This window comes from Colias philodice, chromosome 17 (assembly GCF_061535455.1).
Source record: "Colias philodice isolate Cphi_HAF_F1 chromosome 17, ilColPhil1 Martin Lab GWU primary, whole genome shotgun sequence".
NCBI classification, from domain to species: domain Eukaryota; kingdom Metazoa; phylum Arthropoda; class Insecta; order Lepidoptera; family Pieridae; genus Colias; species Colias philodice.
In genome coordinates this window covers 1,206,394-1,229,171 of record NC_143102.1, presented here as the reverse complement: position 1 = coordinate 1,229,171, position 22,778 = coordinate 1,206,394, and the positions used below count along the sequence as shown (strand labels likewise).

The 22,778-nt window shown below is 32.0% G+C and overlaps 3 protein-coding genes and 1 long non-coding RNA gene across 5 annotated transcripts in view; 2 read left to right on the top strand and 2 right to left on the bottom strand.

The window, feature by feature from the left end:
- The window catches only part of LOC149480808 (uncharacterized), a 369,189-nt gene that overhangs the window by 264,264 nt on the left and 82,147 nt on the right, over positions 1–22,778 (bottom strand). The gene's annotated exons all lie outside the window — the stretch shown is intronic.
- LOC149480812 (uncharacterized) overlaps positions 1–22,778 on the top strand; it is a 121,048-nt gene that overhangs the window by 90,800 nt on the left and 7,470 nt on the right. The window lies entirely within an intron of this gene.
- Positions 41–6,398, bottom strand: LOC149480813 (uncharacterized). Its single transcript, XM_089705782.1, has 4 exons — positions 6,280–6,398; positions 5,332–5,420; positions 1,130–1,315; positions 41–250 (listed from the first exon to the last, which is right to left on the bottom strand). The coding sequence occupies exons 1-4, from the start codon at positions 6,383–6,385 to the stop codon at positions 140–142; spliced, it is 492 nt and encodes a 163-aa protein (XP_089561908.1). The 5' UTR covers positions 6,386–6,398; the 3' UTR covers positions 41–139.
- LOC149480807 (potassium voltage-gated channel protein Shaw-like) overlaps positions 13,956–22,778 on the top strand; it is a 178,748-nt gene continuing 169,925 nt past the window's right edge. For both annotated transcript variants that reach the window (XM_089705741.1, XM_089705740.1), the window contains exon 1: positions 13,956–14,092. In XM_089705741.1, the coding sequence (XP_089561867.1) occupies positions 14,049–14,092 (44 nt within the window). In that variant the 5' untranslated portion in view covers positions 13,956–14,048. The remainder of the gene's footprint in view (positions 14,093–22,778) is intronic.

Genomic DNA, 22,778 nt, shown 5'->3' with positions numbered 1-22,778 from the left:
TAATTATATTATTAGGATATGGTAAATAAATGATGAAATATTGAAATGCTTTTATTTATATAAATAAATATTACTTACATTTAAAATAATTGACCTTAAGAATAATAAATAATTTACAAAACAAGGTACATTGGTATAATTAAAAGAAGATAGATTTTATAATTATTAAAATTAACATTAAGCTCGTGAATAAATTTCCTTCCAGCCTTTTACTGTTATTTTTCATCGGAAGAGTGACTATGTTCGCCATCTGAAAATAATAAGTGAATTATTAAATTTTTATTTCAACGCCATCTATGAGATTCAGCATGTACTATTATAATATGTTATGCTGGAAATGAGCTCATGTGTGATAGATCTATAAATAGCTAATAGATGGCGCTCAAACTAAAAACACAATTACCGAAACTTGAAAATGATCGATAGATGGCGCTGAAACTAAAAAACACAATTACCGAAATTTGAAAATGATCAATAGATGGCGCTGAAACTAAAAATACAATTACCGAAATTTGAAAATGTTCGATAGATGGTGCTGAAACTAAAAACACAATTACCGAAATTTGAAAATGTTCGATAGATGGCGCTGAAACTAAAAACACAATTACCGAAATATTTTGAAAATGATCGATAGATGGCGCTCAAACTAAAAACGCTATTACGGCATTTTCGTAATATTTATTATACATATATACATCTTCTCTTATATATAAAAATGAATCGCAAAATGTGTTGGTAAGCGCATAACTCGAGAACGGCTGAACCGATTTCGATAATTCTTTTTTTATTATATTCCTTGAAGTACGAGGATGGTTCTTATGTAGAGAAAACGTAAATATTATGTACCACGGGCGAAGCCGGGGCGGACCGCTAGTATTATAATAAAAAAGCTACTTATATTCGAAATAATGTATGTTACATGAATTCAGATAGTCAAGATCAATAGATCTGCTACAAACGTGTTTTTATTTATTAATTTTAATAAAGTAAATTTAATAATTACTTAAAAAATCGTATGAATCCATAAAACGTACAATTAATGAATCATGAAACGAATGACTACAATAATTACTAATGACGACTATTATTTTCAAGAACAAACCTAAAAAGGTATGGAAGCTTGATTCACCTTTTTGTAGTCTTCCTCCCGTATGCCATACGCCAGGTATGAGTAAGTCAGGAAGTCAGAATTGTTCGACGCCAGGTGGAAGACCAGGTTCTTTTCCCCCGTCTTTCCTCGGATCACTGCAAATTGCACATCACCATCTCGAGCGGTTGTGGCAGTAACTTCTATATAGGATATGACGTAGCCATTCTGAAAAGAGGGAATTTAGCATTTAATATAGGTAGTTGTATAGATAAATTATTCAACGATTTACTTAATGTATGTGAATATGTTGGGCATGGAGTATTTTAAATTATTTTTACAAGCTTTTAAATACAAAAAATCAATACTGCAGTGGTTGATTTACTTATAATATTAAGCGCGTCACACACGGTGAAGATACTATAGTATTTTATCTTAAGATACTGTTATATTTTATATAACAGTATCTTAACGCATCCGGTATCAGCGTTCGGACCATCATTTTTCTTTTTGTCATTGCGTACTAAGACTCCTGTAGAACGAACGAACTCCTGTAGTCTGAACGCTGATACCGGATGCGTTAAGATACTGTAATATAAAATATAACAGTATCTTATGATAAAATATTATAGTATGTTCACCGTGTGTGACGCGCTTTATGATTATGTCTATATTTGATCACATGCTATCCAAATACAATAATTCAACGATTTACAATTATTTATTGGAATTTTTTTCGTTTTTGTGATACATTGTCTTTGCTAAATTATATTGGAGTACTTCTTATAACATCATTTTATAAATATGTTTTACTTCAACAAAGTTATCTTTTTTTATTTATGCTGAATACGATTTATAGAAGGACGCTAACTTTTAATATCGCAAGAGAATTTTTAATTCAAGGTGCAACCAGACTCCGGCCTGAGTCTGAATTTGGCAGAAATTTGCTTTCGCAAAAGTTTTAAACCGTAGGAAAGTTGTAAGCAGTGGTTTTATTTGATTTATATTTTAAAAATTTGGTAATTTGTTGTGTGGACTTGAAGGACTTGGTTTTATTGGAGTTTCTTGTTATTTTGATCTTATACAGAGTGTCTCTCCGTCGGTGTACTAAGTTCAATGGAATTTATGGTTTTGCATACACTGAATAAGTAAAAAAATACTTAAACAATAAAACGACGTCAATTTCTTTAAATAATTTTTTTCCTGAATACCTACGTTGGCTGTGGGACATCCTGTACAAAGATTTTACTTCAGAAGGAAGGTTTTCTTTTTGTAGAATTAATTAAGTAAACTATTAGGAGCCTGCGGCAAAGTCTTTGGATCCATCTTACTTGTATCTTTGTTTTTGTTTCTTTTTATTTAGTTGATCGCAATTGATTAACGAATTAAACGTTTCTGAAGGTTTCTTCAATGTCTGATCTGTTCTAATACTAATACTACATATAAATTTAATCTAAATGAAATCGACCAGTGAACTATGTATTTTCGATAGTAGAACTATGTATTTTATTCATACTCTAAACTCTACAGTTCCACTTTTCTAGAAACTACTCTTTCTTTGAGAACTTTCTCTTATCTGTATTTATTTATTTTATTATATATTATATATTATTTTCTTTATTGTTGTAAATTATGTATTATTTATATTCCTACTTTCTTAGTATTACTATATTATTATTATATATATATATTGCTTTGGTATGCACCACCTACTTGTATTCTTTCTTTGTTACTGTTTTCCTTGGTTGGGTTACCTGGAAGAGATGGCTCTGTAGCCATAAGGTCGCCTATTGTGCAATTTGATGTATATTTTACTTAATGTTATTTCATTATTTTGGTGTGTACAATAAAGCTTTCATTAATTCATTCATTCATTCAAACTACATCATTATATACAACATTTTTTTTATAATGTATTCAAAACATAAGTAGTATCATAGACTAATATTCTATTAGTCCATGGTGGTATTATAAAGTTTAGACATTATATTATAAGCTCTAATTCAATGTATCTAGGGCATGTATTTCTGGAAATAGTCTTCTTTGTCTATGAATTTAATATAAGCTGATTTTGGAACCTAAATATCGAACCCAATATAGATAATAAGTAATAAATTTATAAGAGTAGAATCAATCCGTCTTTAATTTATGACTGAATTTTAATTTGAACCTACACATGTAAAAAGAACTAGTTGGTGCCCGTGTATTCGTCCGCGTCGAAAGGTCGAGATTCAACCTCATTTGAAATTTTGTACCTATCTATAATTTAATCTATAAGTGTGCGAAATTTCATACTCCTCGGTCCGCGTAATTTTCGAAAAAGGGTTACACACATAATATCATACACTAGCTGCGCTTCGCGGTTTCACCCGCGTGGCTCTGCTCCTGTTGGTTTTAGCGTAATGATATAATATAGCGTACCTATAGCCTTCCTGGATAAATAGGCTATCTAACATCGAAATAATTTTTCAAATCAGACCAGTAGTTCCTGAGATTAGCACGTTTAAACAAACACAAAAACTCTTCAGCTTTATAATATTAAGTATAGATAATATTATGTTATAATATTCGTTCTAGAAGGTTCCTCGCATCGCATTGATAATAGAGCGGGAAAAATGATAAAAGCATCAATGTGAGTGGTCATTAACGATGAGAGGAGGTTGTTTTCGCACTAATGAAACACGGGCGCCGTCCGATTTTGGGAAAAGTACCAATTACCACCGCCATTCTGGGGTACATTTCCCGTGTAGTCAAAGAGCTGATGTATTGTTGCTTTTCTTTTGTATGTTATGTATATTTTGTATATTCTCTGTACATTATTAACGTAGGTATGGACATTATTAATAAATATATAAATCTATAAACGGTAATAATCAAATTAAAAGCGAATCAGTACGACGATATTATCTTAACAAATATAATAAAAAATATTGGAAATTACGTTTGTTTTACTGAGGGTTTACTGTTGATAATAAAATGTCTAAATAACAAATGCCATGAAAGTTTAACTATCAAGTTGAGTTATGCTTGATAATTATAAGATACTAAGTATATTAGATACTCAATAATGTATTTTTAATTCGAATCTTAAATTCATAGTTCTTCACTTGCTCTTAAACTAGCACAGTCTCTAAAACCGCTTTATTTCGGCCGCGACCATTCGATCTGCTATTTGTGGCCTCTGTTCGGTTGCGGTTACTCTGTGCCCTTTTATTTTAGCTACAGCCTCCGGATTTATGAGTAAGTATTTAGTCTGTGCTCTGTGGTATTTCTCTTGCACAATAAACGAATGTGCTATGTGGAAATGGGTAGGTATTATTTATATACAATCTTTTCGTTACAAGTTTTTGAAGAATTTAATTGTTGTAACGTTCTATATATCATTTATGGGCTAAAAAATGGGAAATATACTTATATTAGATATTAAAAGAATCCAAAAGTAAAATCGTTTTTTTTTTCATTATATAATGTATGATCTAACAAAAAGCAGAAAAATACTGGAAAAATAATTATTTATAAGTCTTTTTTATTTATTTATAATAAAACATATTACTTAAACTATATTCGAAAATTATTACAATAGTGAAAAATTGCTTTACTTTTTGCGTACCTATTTACTTTTCGCGTAGTAATAACCCGAGCAAAGCCGGGGCAGAAGACGCAAATTAATTTTATCTAGTAACTTATGTCACGTATTTGTAGAATTTGCGTGATTTATCTTTTTAATGAAAACGAAATTAAATTACTAATCTAATCCTGAAAGGGTTTGAAAAGGGTTGGGTACCTTTTTATTACCTACATTACTATGAAAAGGAAAAAAATATGCTAAGCATGCAAAATGAGATTAGTGTTTTTTATTCATAATTTTTTATATTTTATTATTTAGGGTACGAGTGGTCTAGTGTTTATATTCTGAAAATTGTTTTCGGAATTTTTTAAACTATTTTCTTGTTTTGATAGATTCGATAGGAACTTAAAACTTCATTATAAATTGCGGATGGAATCATCCGCAATTTATAATGAAGTTTGTTATAAAATTTATTAATAAATTATTACTGATATTATTTTATTTATTTTAAATGTGTTCAATTATATTCACCTACATAACATTACATATTTTGTTATAATGCCAGAAAATTATACCTAAATAAAAAATAATGATCTGAATATCTCTACATTTGAACAAAAAAGGTGTAAAAGTAAAATTTAAAGACTCCATTTGAATTGTATAAATAACTATTTACCTTCGCCGATGCCGTAATGGTTACAAAGAAAGGGTCATAATTATTCCTGTGACGTAGTCTATCTGAACCCCCGCTCATCGGCAGAGACCCTGAAAGTAAAGAAAAACGAGATTATACTGAATTTACTTGCTACTTATGTATGCAGCAGGAACTGTTTATGTTTGTTGCATTTTTTTTATGTGAAGAGCAGGCAATTTAATTTTATTAAAATTTAACTAAATTTTATTTGAATTTTGTTTTGAGCAATAGTTTTTCTTTGTACACTATCAATAAAAATAAACAGCTATAATCATAGAGTTGCTATAATATGATACTGTTATAGTATATTATTAACATAGTATAAAACAAAGCTTTTTCAGTAAGTCTCTATATAGGCCCCTATGTATGCTTAAATATTTAAAACCATGCAACGGATTTTGATGCGTTTTTTTTAATAGATAGAGTGATTCAAGAGGAAGGTTCTAGTATATTATTAGGTTTTACACAAATCGGGCGAAGTCGCGGACGGAAAGCTAGCATATTTTACATATTATGTCTATGCACTATTATTGGGGAAATTAGTTAAACATGTGTGTCTATGTATATCTTTGTATCTGTGATATCTTTCCCATTGAATGCTACACAGATAAGCCGATTTAAAAACCGTTTTATTTTAATAAATATTCGAAAGTATTGATCGTTTTTTACTTGGTCTGTTTGAGGAAAGCAGATGCTGTAAATTCAAACATTATTAATTATTGTCTTTGGCAATAATATAGATTTTAACACTATACCATGATACCATGCGTAAGTTAAACAATTAACTTTAACTGAACTATTTTCCACGTTATAGCACTGAAATCGGTTCATTAGCTTTGTTCTTACATTGCCACAACCAGACAAACACACAAATATATACATAAAAACGTAAACTTTATTAAACAACAATAAAACAAATTAAATACATACGATCATATTCAATTCCAACTTTGAAATACTTCGTTAGAAAGTTCTGAGGGGTCCCCAGAGCGAGGGTTAGCACGGACACACACAAAAACAAATGGCGGAACATCATTTCGTTAACTTGAGCTAATATTGACTGAGTAATGTGTGGTTTATCTGTTTGTTTGTGATAAGGTATTGGGATGTGTTCAGAGAGATTTATTTTATCGCTATATCGAAAAAGTTGGTTACGTCGTTCGTCATCGTCTTTGCTATAGCATCAGTTTTCGCCAGTAAAAATCACATCAAAATTGGTAAAACCGTTTCTTATTTTAATTGAATTATTAACATGGATTTTTAAAGGAAATTTCTAAACACACGATGAGTAAAACTTTTATACAGTTTATCTTTACAAGAATTTTACGGCAGCTTCGCCCGTGGTACATATTTACATTTTACATAAGAACCATCCTCGTACTTCAAGGAATAAAATAAAAAAAGAATTATCCAAATCGGTCCACCCGTTCACGCGTGATGCCCTGACCAAAGAAAACGGGTTTAATTTTTATATCTTAATATACATATATATAAATCTCGTGTCACAATGTTTGTCCTCAATGGACTCCTAAACCAATTAACCGATTATAATAAAATTCGCATACCATGTGCAGTTCGATCCAACTTGAGAGATAGGATAGTTTTTATGAAAAAAAACGTAAACACGGGCGAAGCCGGGGCGAACCGCTAGTTATATATAGATATCAAATATAGTTCTCATAATAAAATAGTTGTATTCTTGAAGATTGAATATATTTATTCCTCTAAAGATAACTGATCCAACTTGCACTAGATTTTCACGCGTTCCAAGTCAGTTATTTTAAAAATAAAAATCCAATATAAAAGATAGATTCAATATAAACACAGCGCTACATTGTACGGTAAAATAGACTTCGAAATACGTATCTCGATAGAGATGAAGATTTCAGAGTTTCGAAACACGATAAGATATTTTTGCAACCGTATTGATAATATTTCAAGGTATTCCAGGTGTATATTGAGTCATCTATTTTATTTAGTCTATTTTAAAGTATATAGTTTGAAGAAATCTATATGTAGACACTTGTTTAGTTTATTTAAAAAGGTTTTGAGGTAAGTGTTCTTAGAATTAATGTGTATTGGAGTTTAATACGATTTTAGGTGTATTTGAAATATCCGGATATTTGATACTACGTTCTTATTCTTCATAAAATGAATGCATTTATCCATATAAAATTGCTTTTATTATTTTGATGATGCAAGGACGGTAAGATGAAGACGTATATAAAAATATTACATAAAATATTGATTACTAGTAGTGGTCGCCAGTCCCTTCCTGGGAAATAAAAATAAAATTTAGTCTCTTTTTATGTACCTATTACCTATGTACATAAAAGGGCTGACTTAGTTCATTTTAGTTTTTGGATACGGAACCCTAAGTAATATTGTAAAGAAATTTTGCATCTTATACAAAATATATAGATTTTATTTATAGTATTGATAGAAAGTCTAGAAAATTCCAAACGCTTATCTTTGATTTATTTGTTGAATAAAGTAAAATCCATATTATTATCCATTGTATGTTTATTCATTATTGCATTTTTAAATCAAAGTACTTATATGTAATAATTCTTATTCTTATTTATTCTAATTTCCTGTAGAGATAAGATAATATAATTATTGTGAATGTGTTTATATTGGTGTTTATAAATATTTGTTTCCCATTTACGCATAATATGCTGTAGCTTTCATATCATTGCAGAAAGATAAGGTTAGGAGCATAAGGGAAGAGAATGATTTTCACATTTCTACGATCGACTTTATTGCAAGACTCGTATTGATATTAAAAAAATACAAGATCACAATAACCAGTTTTACAACTCATATTTATGTTATGTTGATTGTATCTGTCAGTTAAAGTAACGAATACATAATTATTTTGTGAAATTAGAACTAATATTTATTATGTAGTTGCATTTATTTTTCTATACTAATATTATAAAGAGGAAAGGTTTGTAATGATGTATGTATGTATGGTTTTCACGCATAAACTACTGGACCGATTTCAAAAATTCTTTCACCATTAGAAAGCTGCATCTTCACTGAGCAACATAGGCATTTTTAAAAAAAATAGAGATCCTTACCAAAAATGCAATAATGTAACCCAAGGTGTCAAAAATTACTTAATAAAAATTCTGTCATCGCGTGCGCTGCGGAATCTATTCCTTGAAGTACGAGGATGGTTCTTATGAAAAAAACGTAAACATGTAGGTACCACGGGTGAAGCCGGGGCGGATCGCTAGTATTTTATAATGTCATACAGCAAGTGTGCTGTAAATAGTAGTAATAATTCATACATTTTTAACTCAAAATATGTGTAAGCTATTCGTGACTCTATCAACAAAAAACTTGCTGTAAGTGTAAATAAAAAATGTTTCAATAATAATATTTTCCTATACAATTGTTATAATCTCGCTCAAGTAATAAATTAAACACAAATGTTTGTACAAGTCATGTCGCTGTAAACAGTTTTAAGCCTCTTCCGCAAGAAATATTTAAGCTTATTAATTTTTGTTGAGTTGAAGGCAGTTAATTAAATTAATGTACGCACATGCTTCTGTCACAAGTGTTTAACCGTTTTTGTGCAACAAATTAATTAATGGTTGTTGTTGTTTTGTATACCTTTATGTAAACTTACACTTCCGATAGTGATGTTTACTTACTTACTTACTTTAATTCAACGGCGCATCGACCCAAAAGAGGATCTTGGCCTCCGACACCAAAAGTTTCCAGGTTTCGCGCCTTAGCGCCCTGGTGTTGAGGTCTTCTACTTGAAGAACATATGATAGTGATGTTTTTAAATTTTATTGACAACAATACATCTTATTTATATAATCAATAATACAAAAAGATTGAAAATAATAGAACACCTTTCGTAATGTATTGATTACTAGCTGCGCTCTGCGGTTTCACCCGCGTGGCTCAGGTCCTGTTGGTCGTAGCGTGATGATGTGAGCCTTCGGGCCCTTCCTCGATGAATGGGCTATCTAACACCGAAATAATTTTTCAAATCGGACCAGCAGTTCCTGAGATTAGCGCGTTCAAGCAAACAAACACTCTTCAGCTTTATAATATTAGTACCTTATAGATTTCAATAGAAAATAGTTAACTCTATAATATGTTGGGCATTATTTTCATTCTTATCTGTTACTTTTGATAGTAAGTACTTATACAGAATGAATATGCATTTATCATACATATATTGTAACATTTAAGACGTTATCTATATAGTGTATTCTATTACCCATTTATGGTAGGAAAGTAGTATTAATTTAATTCTGAATGTTTGTCACACAAAAACAAAATAACTACAAAAATAACTCCAAAACCCAAGGTCGTAATTATTTACACATAAAAGACCCCATTAATTTCAATTCTCGGAACATCGGTCTCGTAAATTCGGATCCCTTAGGCTTTGCAATGACCTAATGCCTAGTCGCCCTAGGGCTGTATAAAGTGAACTACTAGTATTAGTTACTCAATCGATATTTAGGCTAATTGCTTATTTGAGTAAGGTTAGGTATAGTGGATTTACTAGCTGATAATTTTAATATTAGATAATATATTGTGTATTATTCGTGTATTTGTAATTTTATCTAGATATAGCTTTAAGCAATAATAATGGTAAATGTTGTGTTAAAAATAATTATTTAAGTTAATTTTCTTAACTAAAACCTATTCTGTATGTATACAGGCTTAATGTACATAATCCCCTTTGAAACAAGACATAAAAAATAAAAAAGAAGGTATTATTACTTTGAAACGAACGCCTTTCCATGATTTATATGTATTATTTAGTAGTTATAAAAGAGAATATTGCATTGTTAAAAGATTGCATATTTTAAATATTATTATTTATTCAATTAGACTTTTTTTAGAAACACTTTCGAATCGTCATTACATATTATTAACATTTACCACCGATTCGGAAAGCAGTATCTATGGAGAAGAACCGGCAAAAACTCCATAGTTGCTCTTTTAAAATCATGTCAATATTACAATTAAATTTTACATAATATGTAACTTATACATATAATGTAAAACACATTCTTGCAATTAAATAAAACGGATGTTTATAGGAATGTTTTTAAATAAAGCAATTCGATGCGCTGACTCAAATATACATACTTGATCCGATTTATTTTATTTCTGTGAATTTTTATTCGAAGCAACACAATTATTTCGGTTGTGGTTTATGGTAATGTTGTAATAATTTGAATATTTCAGTTATTTTGTACGAACATATAATATTTCGTATTAAAATAGATGCATTGTCTTTGATTCATCCAATTCGGTTCATTAGTTTTGTTTGATTAAAAAAACATTACACAATACACAATATGTATAAAAATAAAAAGGACTTCGATATTATACGGTGTAATCCGGGCGTTTGGCTAGTAATATTGAAGGCAAAAAAGCTAGGGAATGATTTCATGTTAATAATTTTTAGTTCAGTCATGAATATTTTCAAGTGATTTTTCAGTAGCCGTAATTTAAGTACCTACTTTAAAAAATGAAGTTTTCTCCTGTTTATTGTTGTGGCCCTTTTTATTTATTTCTATGGCGCTTATATTTTTTTATTGATATTATGTGCAAAAATAATTGACCATTGGTTGACGCGTGAGCGTAGCACCGAGGGGTCCTGGGTTCGATTCCCGGTGGAGACGAAGAAAAAAGAATGTCTCGGTCTGGCAGGACACAGAAGGCTGATCACCTACTTGTCCTTAAAGAACATCGATCAGTGAAACAGATGTATAATGCATCTGTCCCTAACCCCACTAGGGGACATGGGACTTCATTTTTATGTGTAAAAATAATATTATATAATACATTTTCTTTTTCAAAAGTTTTTCATTATTCGAAATACTTTAGAAAGATAAATAAAACCGAAAATACTGCCATTTTCTCTTACTGTAAATTCTCCTTAATTCTTAATAGTTATTAAAGGTCATTTATTACATAATTAGCCAGCGAATTCGCAGGGCCAGGTAAATTGATATTAATTATAGCTTGTAGCGCCGTTCCATAGATAGCGCTGGCAGATAAAATAACAAAATTGACTTTTAATTTTCCTGCTATTAGGTATAATTCTGTAGAAGTTATTGGCGGTGTATAATGGAGTGAGATCTATCTACTATTACTACTATTTAGACTAATATTGTTAGTGGAAAATTATATTTTTCCTATATTTGTAAAGGCTGTAGCTGAAAACTGCTTTAACGGATATGAAAATGTTTTGCCATGAGAAGCCAGAAAATGTTTTTGCCACATTATTTCGCCGCGATGAAGACTGTATAACATATTTATTTTTAATTAAATTTTAGTAGTTGGAATCAAGAGTATTAATAATGATATTATATTCACTATGATTATATTATAATCATAGTGAATATAATATCATTATAAATATTATATTATACTATACTGCGGTTTTGCTAGAAGTATTGAGGCAAGATTTCCTGGGTTCAATATTTGCTCGAATCAGTTCCTAAATAAACAAGATTTATTGAACACAAAAATGAACAATAGTTATTTTTCGATAAGCTATTGTAGAATAATAAAATCAATTTAAGGTTTTTATTTATTTATTTAAAATTGAATACACATAACAGATCACGATCTTGTTGGGCCTATGGGCGTTAGATTAATTTCAGGTGCAGATCGCAAACCAACAAAATGTGTTATTTAGATTTATTAATGTTATCTTATCTAAGGTTATGCTTACTATTATTATAAATGTGAAAATTTGTAAGGTAAGTATTTGTTACTTTTTCACACGAAAACGATTGAACGGATTTTGATGATACTTGGCAGTGATGTAGATGTAATAACACATTACGTGGTGAAACCGCGCGTTACAGCTCAACAACGTAACGTATCTATAGGCGGGCTTACACAGAGCGGGCAGCAATTAATTTACAAATAATTTAATTTATTAATTGGCAATTGTTGAGTGAAGTAGCTGAGTCTACGTAGTGCCCTGACCGAAAAAAGCTAGCACATACGCCTCGACCGAGCCACGTTCACGTGACCACGTGTAAGTCAGCCTATTCATAATAACTATTGGATAGTAAATATCCCATTCTATCTATCCCTTCCTCGATAAATGGGCTATCTAACACCGAATGAATTTTTCAAATCGGACCAGTAGTTTCCGAGATTAGCGCGTTCAAACAAACAAACTCTTCACCTTTATAATATTAGTATAGATTTGTAGCTCTAAACCAGACATTTAAAGATGAATACTTACAAAGTTCAAACTAGAAGATGCTCTACAATTCAGAAGTCAATATTGTAGAGCCACTTGCAACTCAATAAAACTTTAACGATAAAATATATGTAAGCACATCACATAAAGTTTAAAAGAATGCATATATTCTTATTAAAATTTTCTTCTATTTTCGGTTCTGACTTCTACTTGATGTTAAAAAATATACATACGTTTTCAATTGAAAATCTTCCTCGAGAACGTTGATTAAAAACACTAATAATAAAAATCTAGTATAGTTATGTGCTTCCAAATATGTTTAAAAACTGCGGTTCTTCAATAAATACGACCTTAAAAATGCTCGCAATTTCTTTTCACAGGATACACACAAAACAATACAAACATAACGTGTATATATACATACATACGAGTCTTTCATATCTTTAAACATGCAATCAATATTGTTTCGTAGTTAAAAGAAATGAAAGAGATATCTATGTAGAGTTTTTGAGTAAGCACTCAGAATAATTGAAAGTAAGTATGTTCTGAATTCGCAAAGAAGCTATCTTGTTAAGAAGAAATTCTCTATCTAACATTTAGGTTTACATTTTTCAATTTCGTGAATATGTTTATAATATAATATTAAGTATAACATCCTACTATAATATTATAAATGCGAAAGTTTGTGAGGATGTGTATGAGTGTGTTTGTTACTCTTTACTTTACTGAACCGATTACAATGAAATTAAGCACACATATAGAGGGTAACTTGGATTAATATGACCACATATGATAGGTTTTATCCCGGAAATCCCACGGGAACGGGAACTATGCGGCTTTTTCTTTGAAAACGCGGGTGACGCCGTGGGCGGAAAGCTAGCAAGCTTATATATGACTTTTTTCTTCTTCTCTTTTTTAATCGTTCTACCTAGTTGGGAATAATCTGCGCCAGTGTCCATGTCTATTAGAGTCAGGATATTATCACATCTTTCATTTGTTTTTCAAAAAAATTATATATTTGGTATATAGATAAGGTCTGCTAGATAAATTCGTATTATGGAGCTTAAATGTGACAGTTCGTAGGGCTACATGAACTTATTGTGAGTAAATTTAAAATGGACATAAGTAGACAGTCCAGATAGTACACATGACTAGGCTTTCCTATTGCTATTGAATATAGCTATTTTAAGTTTTTCTTAAAGATAGAAAAACAAAGATCTATTAGCTAGAGCACGTCTCTACTATTTAGCAGTTCCAACTAATAGAAACATGAAATCGAATCTTAGCATTCCAACGTGAAACTGTTTTGAAAGGCGCAAGTGGTGCAGTGCGTTTTCCACAGGTGGGGGAGATCCCCCATACACCCTTGCCCAGCATCAGTACCACTCCAACTGCCTTGAGAGGCGGTCGCGTCGCGTCCCAAGCCCCATCGCGTAATGTTCTCGTACTGTGATCTATCGTTAAATTAATATGTTCTGACTATTGGATTGCAATGGATGGTGAAAATAGGATTATCCTGAACGTTGGCGGTATAAGGTACGTTGCTCATTGTACTTTGTGGCCGATTAAATAAAGTCTGTTATTGTTTGCGAATTGGGATAATGTTTACAAAGATTATCTCTTGGAAGTAATCTAGCGGTATGGTTCTGTTTGTCGTATCCGAGATTTTCCTAGCGGATTTACAAGGTAATTTTATTGGTCTTTTATGATATTTTTTGATGGGAAAGGTATGTAGAAATATTGGATCTATTTTCATAATTGCCGATCGTTTCGCACATGGATAGTTATTTGATGTGCGTAAGTAATTTTCGTAATGGTTAAAATAATATCGTTAAATGTGAGTTTATGTCTTATTTATTATTTATTGACACGAGAAACATTACAATAATGACAGAGTATTAATTAGTATTTATTAGATTATAGGATTTTTTATTATAAAAACATGTGTAGGTACACTTTTCGCTTCTCTATCAGTAGGTGTATATTTTCATATTATTTTGTACAGATACTATTTGAAAAATACCCTAATTAAAATGAATAAATGAAGATTTTAGACAAGGGGAAGTATAAAATATATACGGTTACAATATATTAAATCAACATACGTAGGTGTAATGAAAATTTATTATTTTTAATTTAAATACATTCCAGTAAATAATTGGATTAACGGTTCAATATCGTAATTATAATACCTACTGAAAATAACCTAATTAATGTAATAATTGCAAGTTTAAATAGCAAATTTAATTAATTACACCAACTTATTAAATCGGCTTATCGATATAATATGTATAATACATTTCGTTTATGCAAATTGATAAAGCTTTTTCTATTATTTTGTTGTAATAAATAAATATTTCAGGACAATTTTCACACACAGCACGATCTGATCCCATACTAAGCTTTCGCTTGTGTTATGGAAACCAGATGGCTGATAAACATACATTTATAATTTTTAAAATACTAATATAGATAATTAACACCCAGACATAGAGCAAACATCTATGTTCATCACACAAATATTTGCCCCGGGTGGGAATCGAACCCAAGACCTCTGACTTGGAAGCCACTACCAAGCAAGCCAACCGGTCAGTCAAATATTATCGTATTAATATTTCCGTATAATAGTGCGTATTCCGTATTAGGGTGTATTTACATCAAACGAGCGAATGCTCATTCTAACTCTACTATGTCAAATTCTTTAGTATAGACAGGCGTAGAGCATTCTTTCGTTGTTTTAGTGCGTTCGAAAACATTCTATGCAATGTTCTAATACTGAACAACACTGAATACGAGTTTTCGTTAAAACTAAAAGATCTCGATAGAATGCTGTTGCTCTAGCTCTGGCTCTATGTTCGTATGATGTAAATGCACCGCAATAAAAATAGGTTTCTATAATTAACTAGCTGCTCCGCGCGGTTTCACCCCCGTGGCTCCACTCCTGTTGCCCGTAGCGTGATGAAATATAGCCTATAACCTTCCTCGATAAATGGGCTATCTAACACCGAAAGAATTTTTCAAATCGGACCAGTAGTTCCCGAGATTAGTGCGTTCAAACAAACAAACAAACAAACAAACAAACTCTTCAGCTTTATAATATTAGTATAGATAATCATAGAGGCAAATCTCAATGAAGATTAAGACGAATGAAGACGTGTCAAATTATAATTTAGTTTTTACAGAAAAGAAAAAAATTATACGGTTTAAGTTTTACTTCTTTCACGCAAAATTGGCTCAATGTATTCCCATTAATTTTGGTATGAATATTAATTACATTATAATAAATTTTATTATGCCTAAGTAGATCCTTTACGTTAAATAACTGCTCTGTACTCTGTACAAAGGCTCTTCAAAGAAGTCTAGTTGAATAAATAAATGTGTTTGGATTTAAAAACCTTACCTTTAGAGAAGATACCTTCCGAGAAGGTGTATGTTTGAATTTTTAAATGAAGGTCGTAAACCATCACTATGCTCGTAAAGGGAGACTTTAGAGTTCTCTAGAAGTCCCTATATGAGAAAAAATAGGAATTCGTCACTTAAATACTTTAAATTTTCCTTATTTGGTTACTAGCTTTTCGGCAGCAGCTTCGTCCGCGCAGTTAAGGCCCCCCGCGCACTAGGCAGCCAGGCTGCGGCAGCCAGGCTGCGGCAGCCAGTCAAACATATGACGTTGTATGGGAGCCCACGCACTAGGCAGCCACGAAATCTCGGCTGCGGCAGCCAATGGAACGCGCCTATATGCACGGCAGCCAGCTGGCTGCGCGCAGCCAGAACGTGTGTAGGCGAATGTATGTGGCTGCGGTCAGTCTCCGCGCACTAGTTGTAGCAGCCAGACGTATTTTGCGTTCCGAACTTTGATAAGATGACTTTCGATACAGAGAAATTTATTCGGGAAATTGAAAGCCGTGGAAATGGAATGCGCGAATATCTTTGAAATAGGTTTGGGATAAGCCTTTTGAGTGTCTTTCTAGAAAAAGAGGATGAATCCAGTATCTTTTCTTTATTTTGCGTTTTTTACGAGATAGGTACGCAATAAGTTCTTCCACGTCCATATTGTTCGACGGACGGATCTAGACTAGTCGTTGATTGGCTGTTATAACTGGCTGCGCATATATTCTGGCTGCCGCAGCCTGGCTGCGCAGCCAGGCTGCCTAGTGCGCGGGGACCCTAAAGGAAATCCCGCATAATTTCCGGTCTCGATTTTCGTGATAATAACTATCCTATGTGTTCATCTGAATTAACCTCTATGTGTGAGACAAATTTCATGAAAATCGGTTGAGCAGTTTTTGCGTGGAGGAGTAACAAACAAACAAACATTTCGCATTTAAATAATATTAAGTAGCATAAACAGGGTAAAGTTGTCTGCTTTTTAACGTTTTCAGGATAGAACGATTGCACACGCTTAAATTGCATTTTATTTCTTTGAATAGATAGAACCCTGACACAGAATTTTTCCGCTAAAGCAAATCTAAAAGGTTTGACTAATATTAAAATTTATATCACTTCACTAAAGTCCAATATGTCTTCAAAAAAGCGAATCCTGGAAATACGTTTTTCACAGACTGTGACTCTGTTTATTAACAAATACTACCTCTAGGGGTTAAAGCCCTCAAGATGGAAAAAGATGTATTTCATTGATGGATTATTTAGGGGGTTAGTTGATAGATGCAGCCTTAATTGTTAACATTTTACGTAGGTAATGAGAATTGATTGTTGTATGCAATATGTGTGTGTGTGTATTGTTCAAGAGAGTGTGTGTGAATGTTTAATGTGCGTGTGTCTTGAGTGAAATCTTCCGTTCCATACTTTTATACGAATTGAATACAGCCTTGGATTTATTTCCAATAAAAAAAGTTTTGTATGAATTCAGCCTTAAACCCTCGGCATTCAATTGCCAGTTGATTAAAGTAGTATATTTGTGCGGACGCAACGTGCGAATGGCCGTTCATGATTGAGTGCTATAATCATTGCTCGCTATACAAAGATGGGTTTAGGCCGTTAACAGACTGGGCGGTTTTCTGTGATATATTAGATTATTAATAAGTAATAAGTTAAATTTGTATTTAGGTTATATATTTTTAAGGCGATTTAAAGTGAGTTGTATTATTATTCGACTAACAAATACAGTTATAAAAGTTACAAGATTAAGTACCAAATAATTGAGCATTATGCTTTTCAAGCTACTTCACAAAAGGCGATAACAATACGATAAAATACCGTAAAGATGATATAAAAGTGTTATATCGTGACCTTTTTTATATTTATATGAAATGTGTCATAAAAGTGAACTCATTTCAAATGGTGAAGGAGAACATCGTGAGGAAACCAACATGTCGAAGAATCAGAAGTTCGATGACTATGACGATATATGCGACATGCGCCAACCAGCACTTGGCCAGCGTGGTGGATTAAGGCTTGTACCCTCATAGAAAGCCCGTGTCCCAGCAGTGGGAACGTATATAGGCTAATGGTGATGTGTAATAATTGTGTGGTTATAAACAATCATGATCTGATCAAAGTGGCGGGGAGCCGCTGGAGTCAGGCCGCTGGTGATCGGTCGTTATGGAAATCTTTGGGGGAGGCCTATGTCCTGCAGTGGACGTCTTAAAAGGCTGGAACGGAACGGAACGGAAAACAATCATGAAGCCAGTACGAAATCGTTTCAGACAATGGTTATAGTATCAGCAACGTGATGGTCTCTCGTCGTAAAAGTTACATAGTTCACAATTTTTCAATCACGATAACGAACAAGTGCTTAAACAAGGATTAAAAATTGGGATGGATTTATCGACGAATAAAAAGTTAAATAGCTTGTTAAATCGGATAGGACTTAATTTGTCCTGTTGGTTTATGTGATTAACATATTATAGAGACAATTTTAAAATGTCTTTATGTTTGTTTATTGATTCATGTTGAATCGTACATTAGTTATTTTTTAATATCATAGTTTCAGTATATTATGTTTGTTACTCTTTCACGAGAAAACCACTGAACGGATCTGTACGAAATTTGTAGTGTTAAAGATCGATTAGTTAGTATTATTACTAAATTTAAGAATCTATTTCAGATGGATGTCTGAATTAGCATATGGCAATTGATTACCACTTAACCCGGGTACCACGCGGTAATACTTTTCATTTAGAAAATATTTTTCTTCATTTTTCCTCACACAGAAATCTTTATTTACTACTACTTTAGAAATAAAGTTTAAAAACGTTCTAGAGATTACTTCGTACACACAAAAACATTGCTATCTAGAAATATTATTTGTATAGATATAAGATCTAGTCCAAATAGCTCTCGAAATCACAATAACAGGGTGTTTATTTGTCTCCAAAAACATCTGCCATTGATATATGTTAGACATAGGATTTTAGACGTGTCGGAAATCCGAACCTGTCACTGACATCCGATCTTATATCGTTTGTAGACACGCCTATAAACATTGGATTTACAAGCATATACCTAATAAGTTACCGACTTAGCTGGAAGGAGAGTTAGGTTATTCGTAGGAAAAAATATGTTATGACGATGTAAAAGTGCGTCTAGAAGAAGACTCAAAGAATAAATGAATTTTTGAGTTTTTATTTTTGTTCGTATTTGTAAAAGCGAAATTCATAACTCTCCTACTACCTAAGAGTAGGAGAGTTATGTATTTTTGGAGACTATCGGCTTCAGCCTGATTTTACCTAATACAAAGAATGCTTGAATAAACAACTAACTAAAACCCCAAAATACAGTCTCTAAGCATCTGATTTAACGTGAGATTGACAGAATCAAGTCTCAGAGGGATCAGTTGCCATTCAAGATGAATAAGACTGTATTATCCGATTTCGGATTATATTTTATGTCTAGCGTATGTGTGTTACGCTCGAAAATATCTAATAAATAAAAAATATCGCGTCGTAGAGATAGTTAACGAGCCACATCACAATATTCGTGCTGTGGCTTTAAAAAACCCTCGCTATACGTTATGAAAATTAAGATCACATAGCGTACCCAATTCGTGTTGAGGCCGACATGCTTTTAAACTACGACGCGTTATGGCAATGAATAAAAGCCATGACGCGTTATCATTGATTGTTTTACCAACACTATTTTATTCAATTACGCAATTAAACATCAACAATATATTCGTAAATATATAATATTAGAAGACTTACGAAATGTATTATGTTTAAAATTACTATTTAAAAAAATGGTGTGTGTGCCGAGCACACGTGTTAGAAGTGAAACTTCTTTGGGAAGATTTAAAGATACAAAATCCTCGCCTTACTAAATGACGTGACGGTATTGCCATGACGCGTCTTTGAAATTTTACTCTCTAATAGTGGTAATAAGAAGTATCACTTCAAACATCAATAGTGTGGTTCTATTTTGCTTTCGCTGTAGACCATATTATTTTCTATGCTATTTTGTAGTATGACAAATAAACATTATACTTTACTTCGGACAGGCTTTTGGTACAATTCTAAACTCTTATGTTAATTTTAATCAAACGAATACACCTTTGCACAGTCGGGTAAAAACAATCTACGTAATAAGCAATATATTTATGGACATTATTGCCTACGTTACGCGAAGGGTGTTCGCCTGCTGAGATCGTTGTTTGTTAACATATAGGCAGGCGATACACGAGCGGTTTCACGTCACGTTTAATTTAACTGATAACATATTTCGTATATTCGCCACATAACAAAAATGGGGCGAATAAACACAATGAATTGTTATAATGCTCTTCTCTTGAATGTAAGAATAAAATGTATTTTAGACAATTTTATGGAAACGTAGAATACAAACCGTCTAAATGTTATTATAATACTGTTCAAGTGTTCAACATAATATATATATTTATTTCTAAAGGAAATATTAATAAAATAATAAAAAAAGACGTGTGGCACTTGGGGACTGCCGCGGTAAAGCTATTGCATGCTATGCCACACCTCCGCGCCCGTCAGAGTGGGGAGCGTGAGGTTTTTTCGTTACGAAATTTCTGGATTCGGTCCCCGCGCTCAAGGCCCGCGATAGAAGCTATGCAATAGTTTTATATCTTCCTTAGAAACGTTTTTATTCTAGACAATATAAAGCCTATTCAAATATAAAAGAATTTACAATATCAAACATAGATTTCTCGGAAAATGGTTTGACTTTAAAAAAATTCTCTTGTTTTTGACGTGACAACGTCTTATAATTCGATAGCCGGCTGCACGCACGAAAAAACATGACTCATGCGGCGTTACCTCGCTCTGAGGCGTTCCATGTAAGGCTTGAACTGCTAGCGAGAGCGCGGAAAGAGCTACAAAGAAGCACAATCGGCCGTTGTCACGTTCCTAACTAGTTAACTATCATCAGTAAACCGACTTTACAGACAACCAATTTTTTTAATTTTATTTTGATAGGCTTTTATCACGCGCTAGTGATTGAATATTTAAAAACTCTAGTCGTGGTTTCAGTCACGTATTTTTTGCACGCTTTGCTTATTTTCGACCCTTTCATGTTAAAAGTATTATATATAAAAATAATAACGTAAATTTATTGTGGGCAACCCTAATTCGGTATATAAATCGGTCGGGGCAACCCTAATTCTTCTTCCACAAGTTATTATTGAACAAACGAAATTAGGCGGTATATAAATTTGTATTTTTACTGTAAATCTTTTAGAATTGTTATTTGATATCTTACTTAATTTAGTAAAATAGAGAATTTAGCTGTTTTTATTTATTCAGTACATGTGACGTCTTTTACTAGAAACATTTTAACATACTGAGTAGTCAGTAATTCTTCGGAAACTCAAATAATTACTATTTTAAACTTGTAACTATATCCTATGTAATTTTAACATTACAAATATGTAGATACCTACGTGACGTGTTTTATTATTTTTATAAACCAGCTTTTGATTTATTTTATTTATTAGATTTTCTATTGTCTTTTAATTCAATTAAAAAATAACAGATAATTTTATACAATAATAACTTAAAACAAGGGTTGCATCGTATGCAAAATTAACTGAATTTCTTATGAATACAATCCGGGAAGAGCCGTTTGCGAAAGTTTTTGCTTTGTTTGCTTTGCGCTTTTCATTTAAATTTTAAGTAGCTTGTACATTGAATTAATTTATATCATAATGAAGTTTTGGCATTTATGTTAACTATTGTTTTAATTATTCGACGAACATTTTTGCTTTGAATGAGTTGGTTTATCTTTATGATTTATTCAGATATTAGTATTTAGTATATATTTGTTACTAAATCAAGTAAAAAGGCTGTTTATTTGTATGAAACGTGATCTCCTTTACAATACGAAAGATTTTTAAATGCACAACGTCTTGCATATATTTGGATTTACAAAGTTTCCATAGTTTTATTGATATTTCAAGTTCATCGGTCTGGAAGACATCTTGTATGCATGTATGTGTTGGTGTGGGTGTGAAGCGCGTCAATGTGTTTGTAAATAGCACATTTTCAATATACAGGGTGCTCTTTTGTGGGTATTATTTATTTTATATCACGCTGCTGTTCGCGTCTCGGTTTGACAATGTATTTTGCTACAAATTGTTTTATGCTGATTATTTTTCCGACCCAAATATCGACCAATAGAATTGCACCATTCGACGTCACGTGGTACAACCTACATGGTATTATACTGATAATTTTTTGAAAATTTTCTCTGGTAGTTGACGTCAAACTGACAGGTTGAATTCAATTGTAAAATTATTGGCCGACATTTGGGACGGAAAAATAATCCCCCGAATACCACACGAGCTTCAACATTATCTGGCATTTCCAATACCCGATAATTTTGAAGCTCTTGTGGTATTATAAGTGATAAGTATCCAATTATATGTGCGTTTTATCGTTATATTATACTTGAAACGTCAGGATGTATTCTGCTTCTTTGGTCTGCGCTCTATCATTCCCTATGTACTTATATGACGTCTATACAATGGTAAAACTCAAACTCAAACATTTATTTATTCAATAATACTTTTTCTAGGAGCACTTTTGAATAGTTATAGCATAGTATATAATATATATTTCTCGAAATGATAAATTCTTAAAAACTATGCTCTTGTCTGGTAGGTAATCTCAGAAAAGAATGGAACATTTTATTGACTGAGAAGTATCTCGCCTCGCGGCGGTGCTGAAAAAAAAACTGATAGTTATTATTATAAGAATTAATAATTAGGACTCTAGGAAAGTGTAAAAGACCTTTTACAAAA

Excerpts from the sequence above, each read along its gene's own strand:
- LOC149480813 (XM_089705782.1), bottom strand. The coding sequence starts at position 6,385 with ATGATGTTCCGCCATTTGTTTTTGTGTGTGTCCGTGCTAACCCTCGCT. Across the intron at positions 1,316-5,331 it reads CCATTACGGCATCGGCGAAG|AATGGCTACGTCATATCCTA; the intron begins GTAAATAGTTAT and ends CCCTCTTTTCAG. Across the intron at positions 251-1,129 it reads GGGAGGAAGACTACAAAAAG|ATGGCGAACATAGTCACTCT; the intron begins GTGAATCAAGCT and ends TATTATTTTCAG.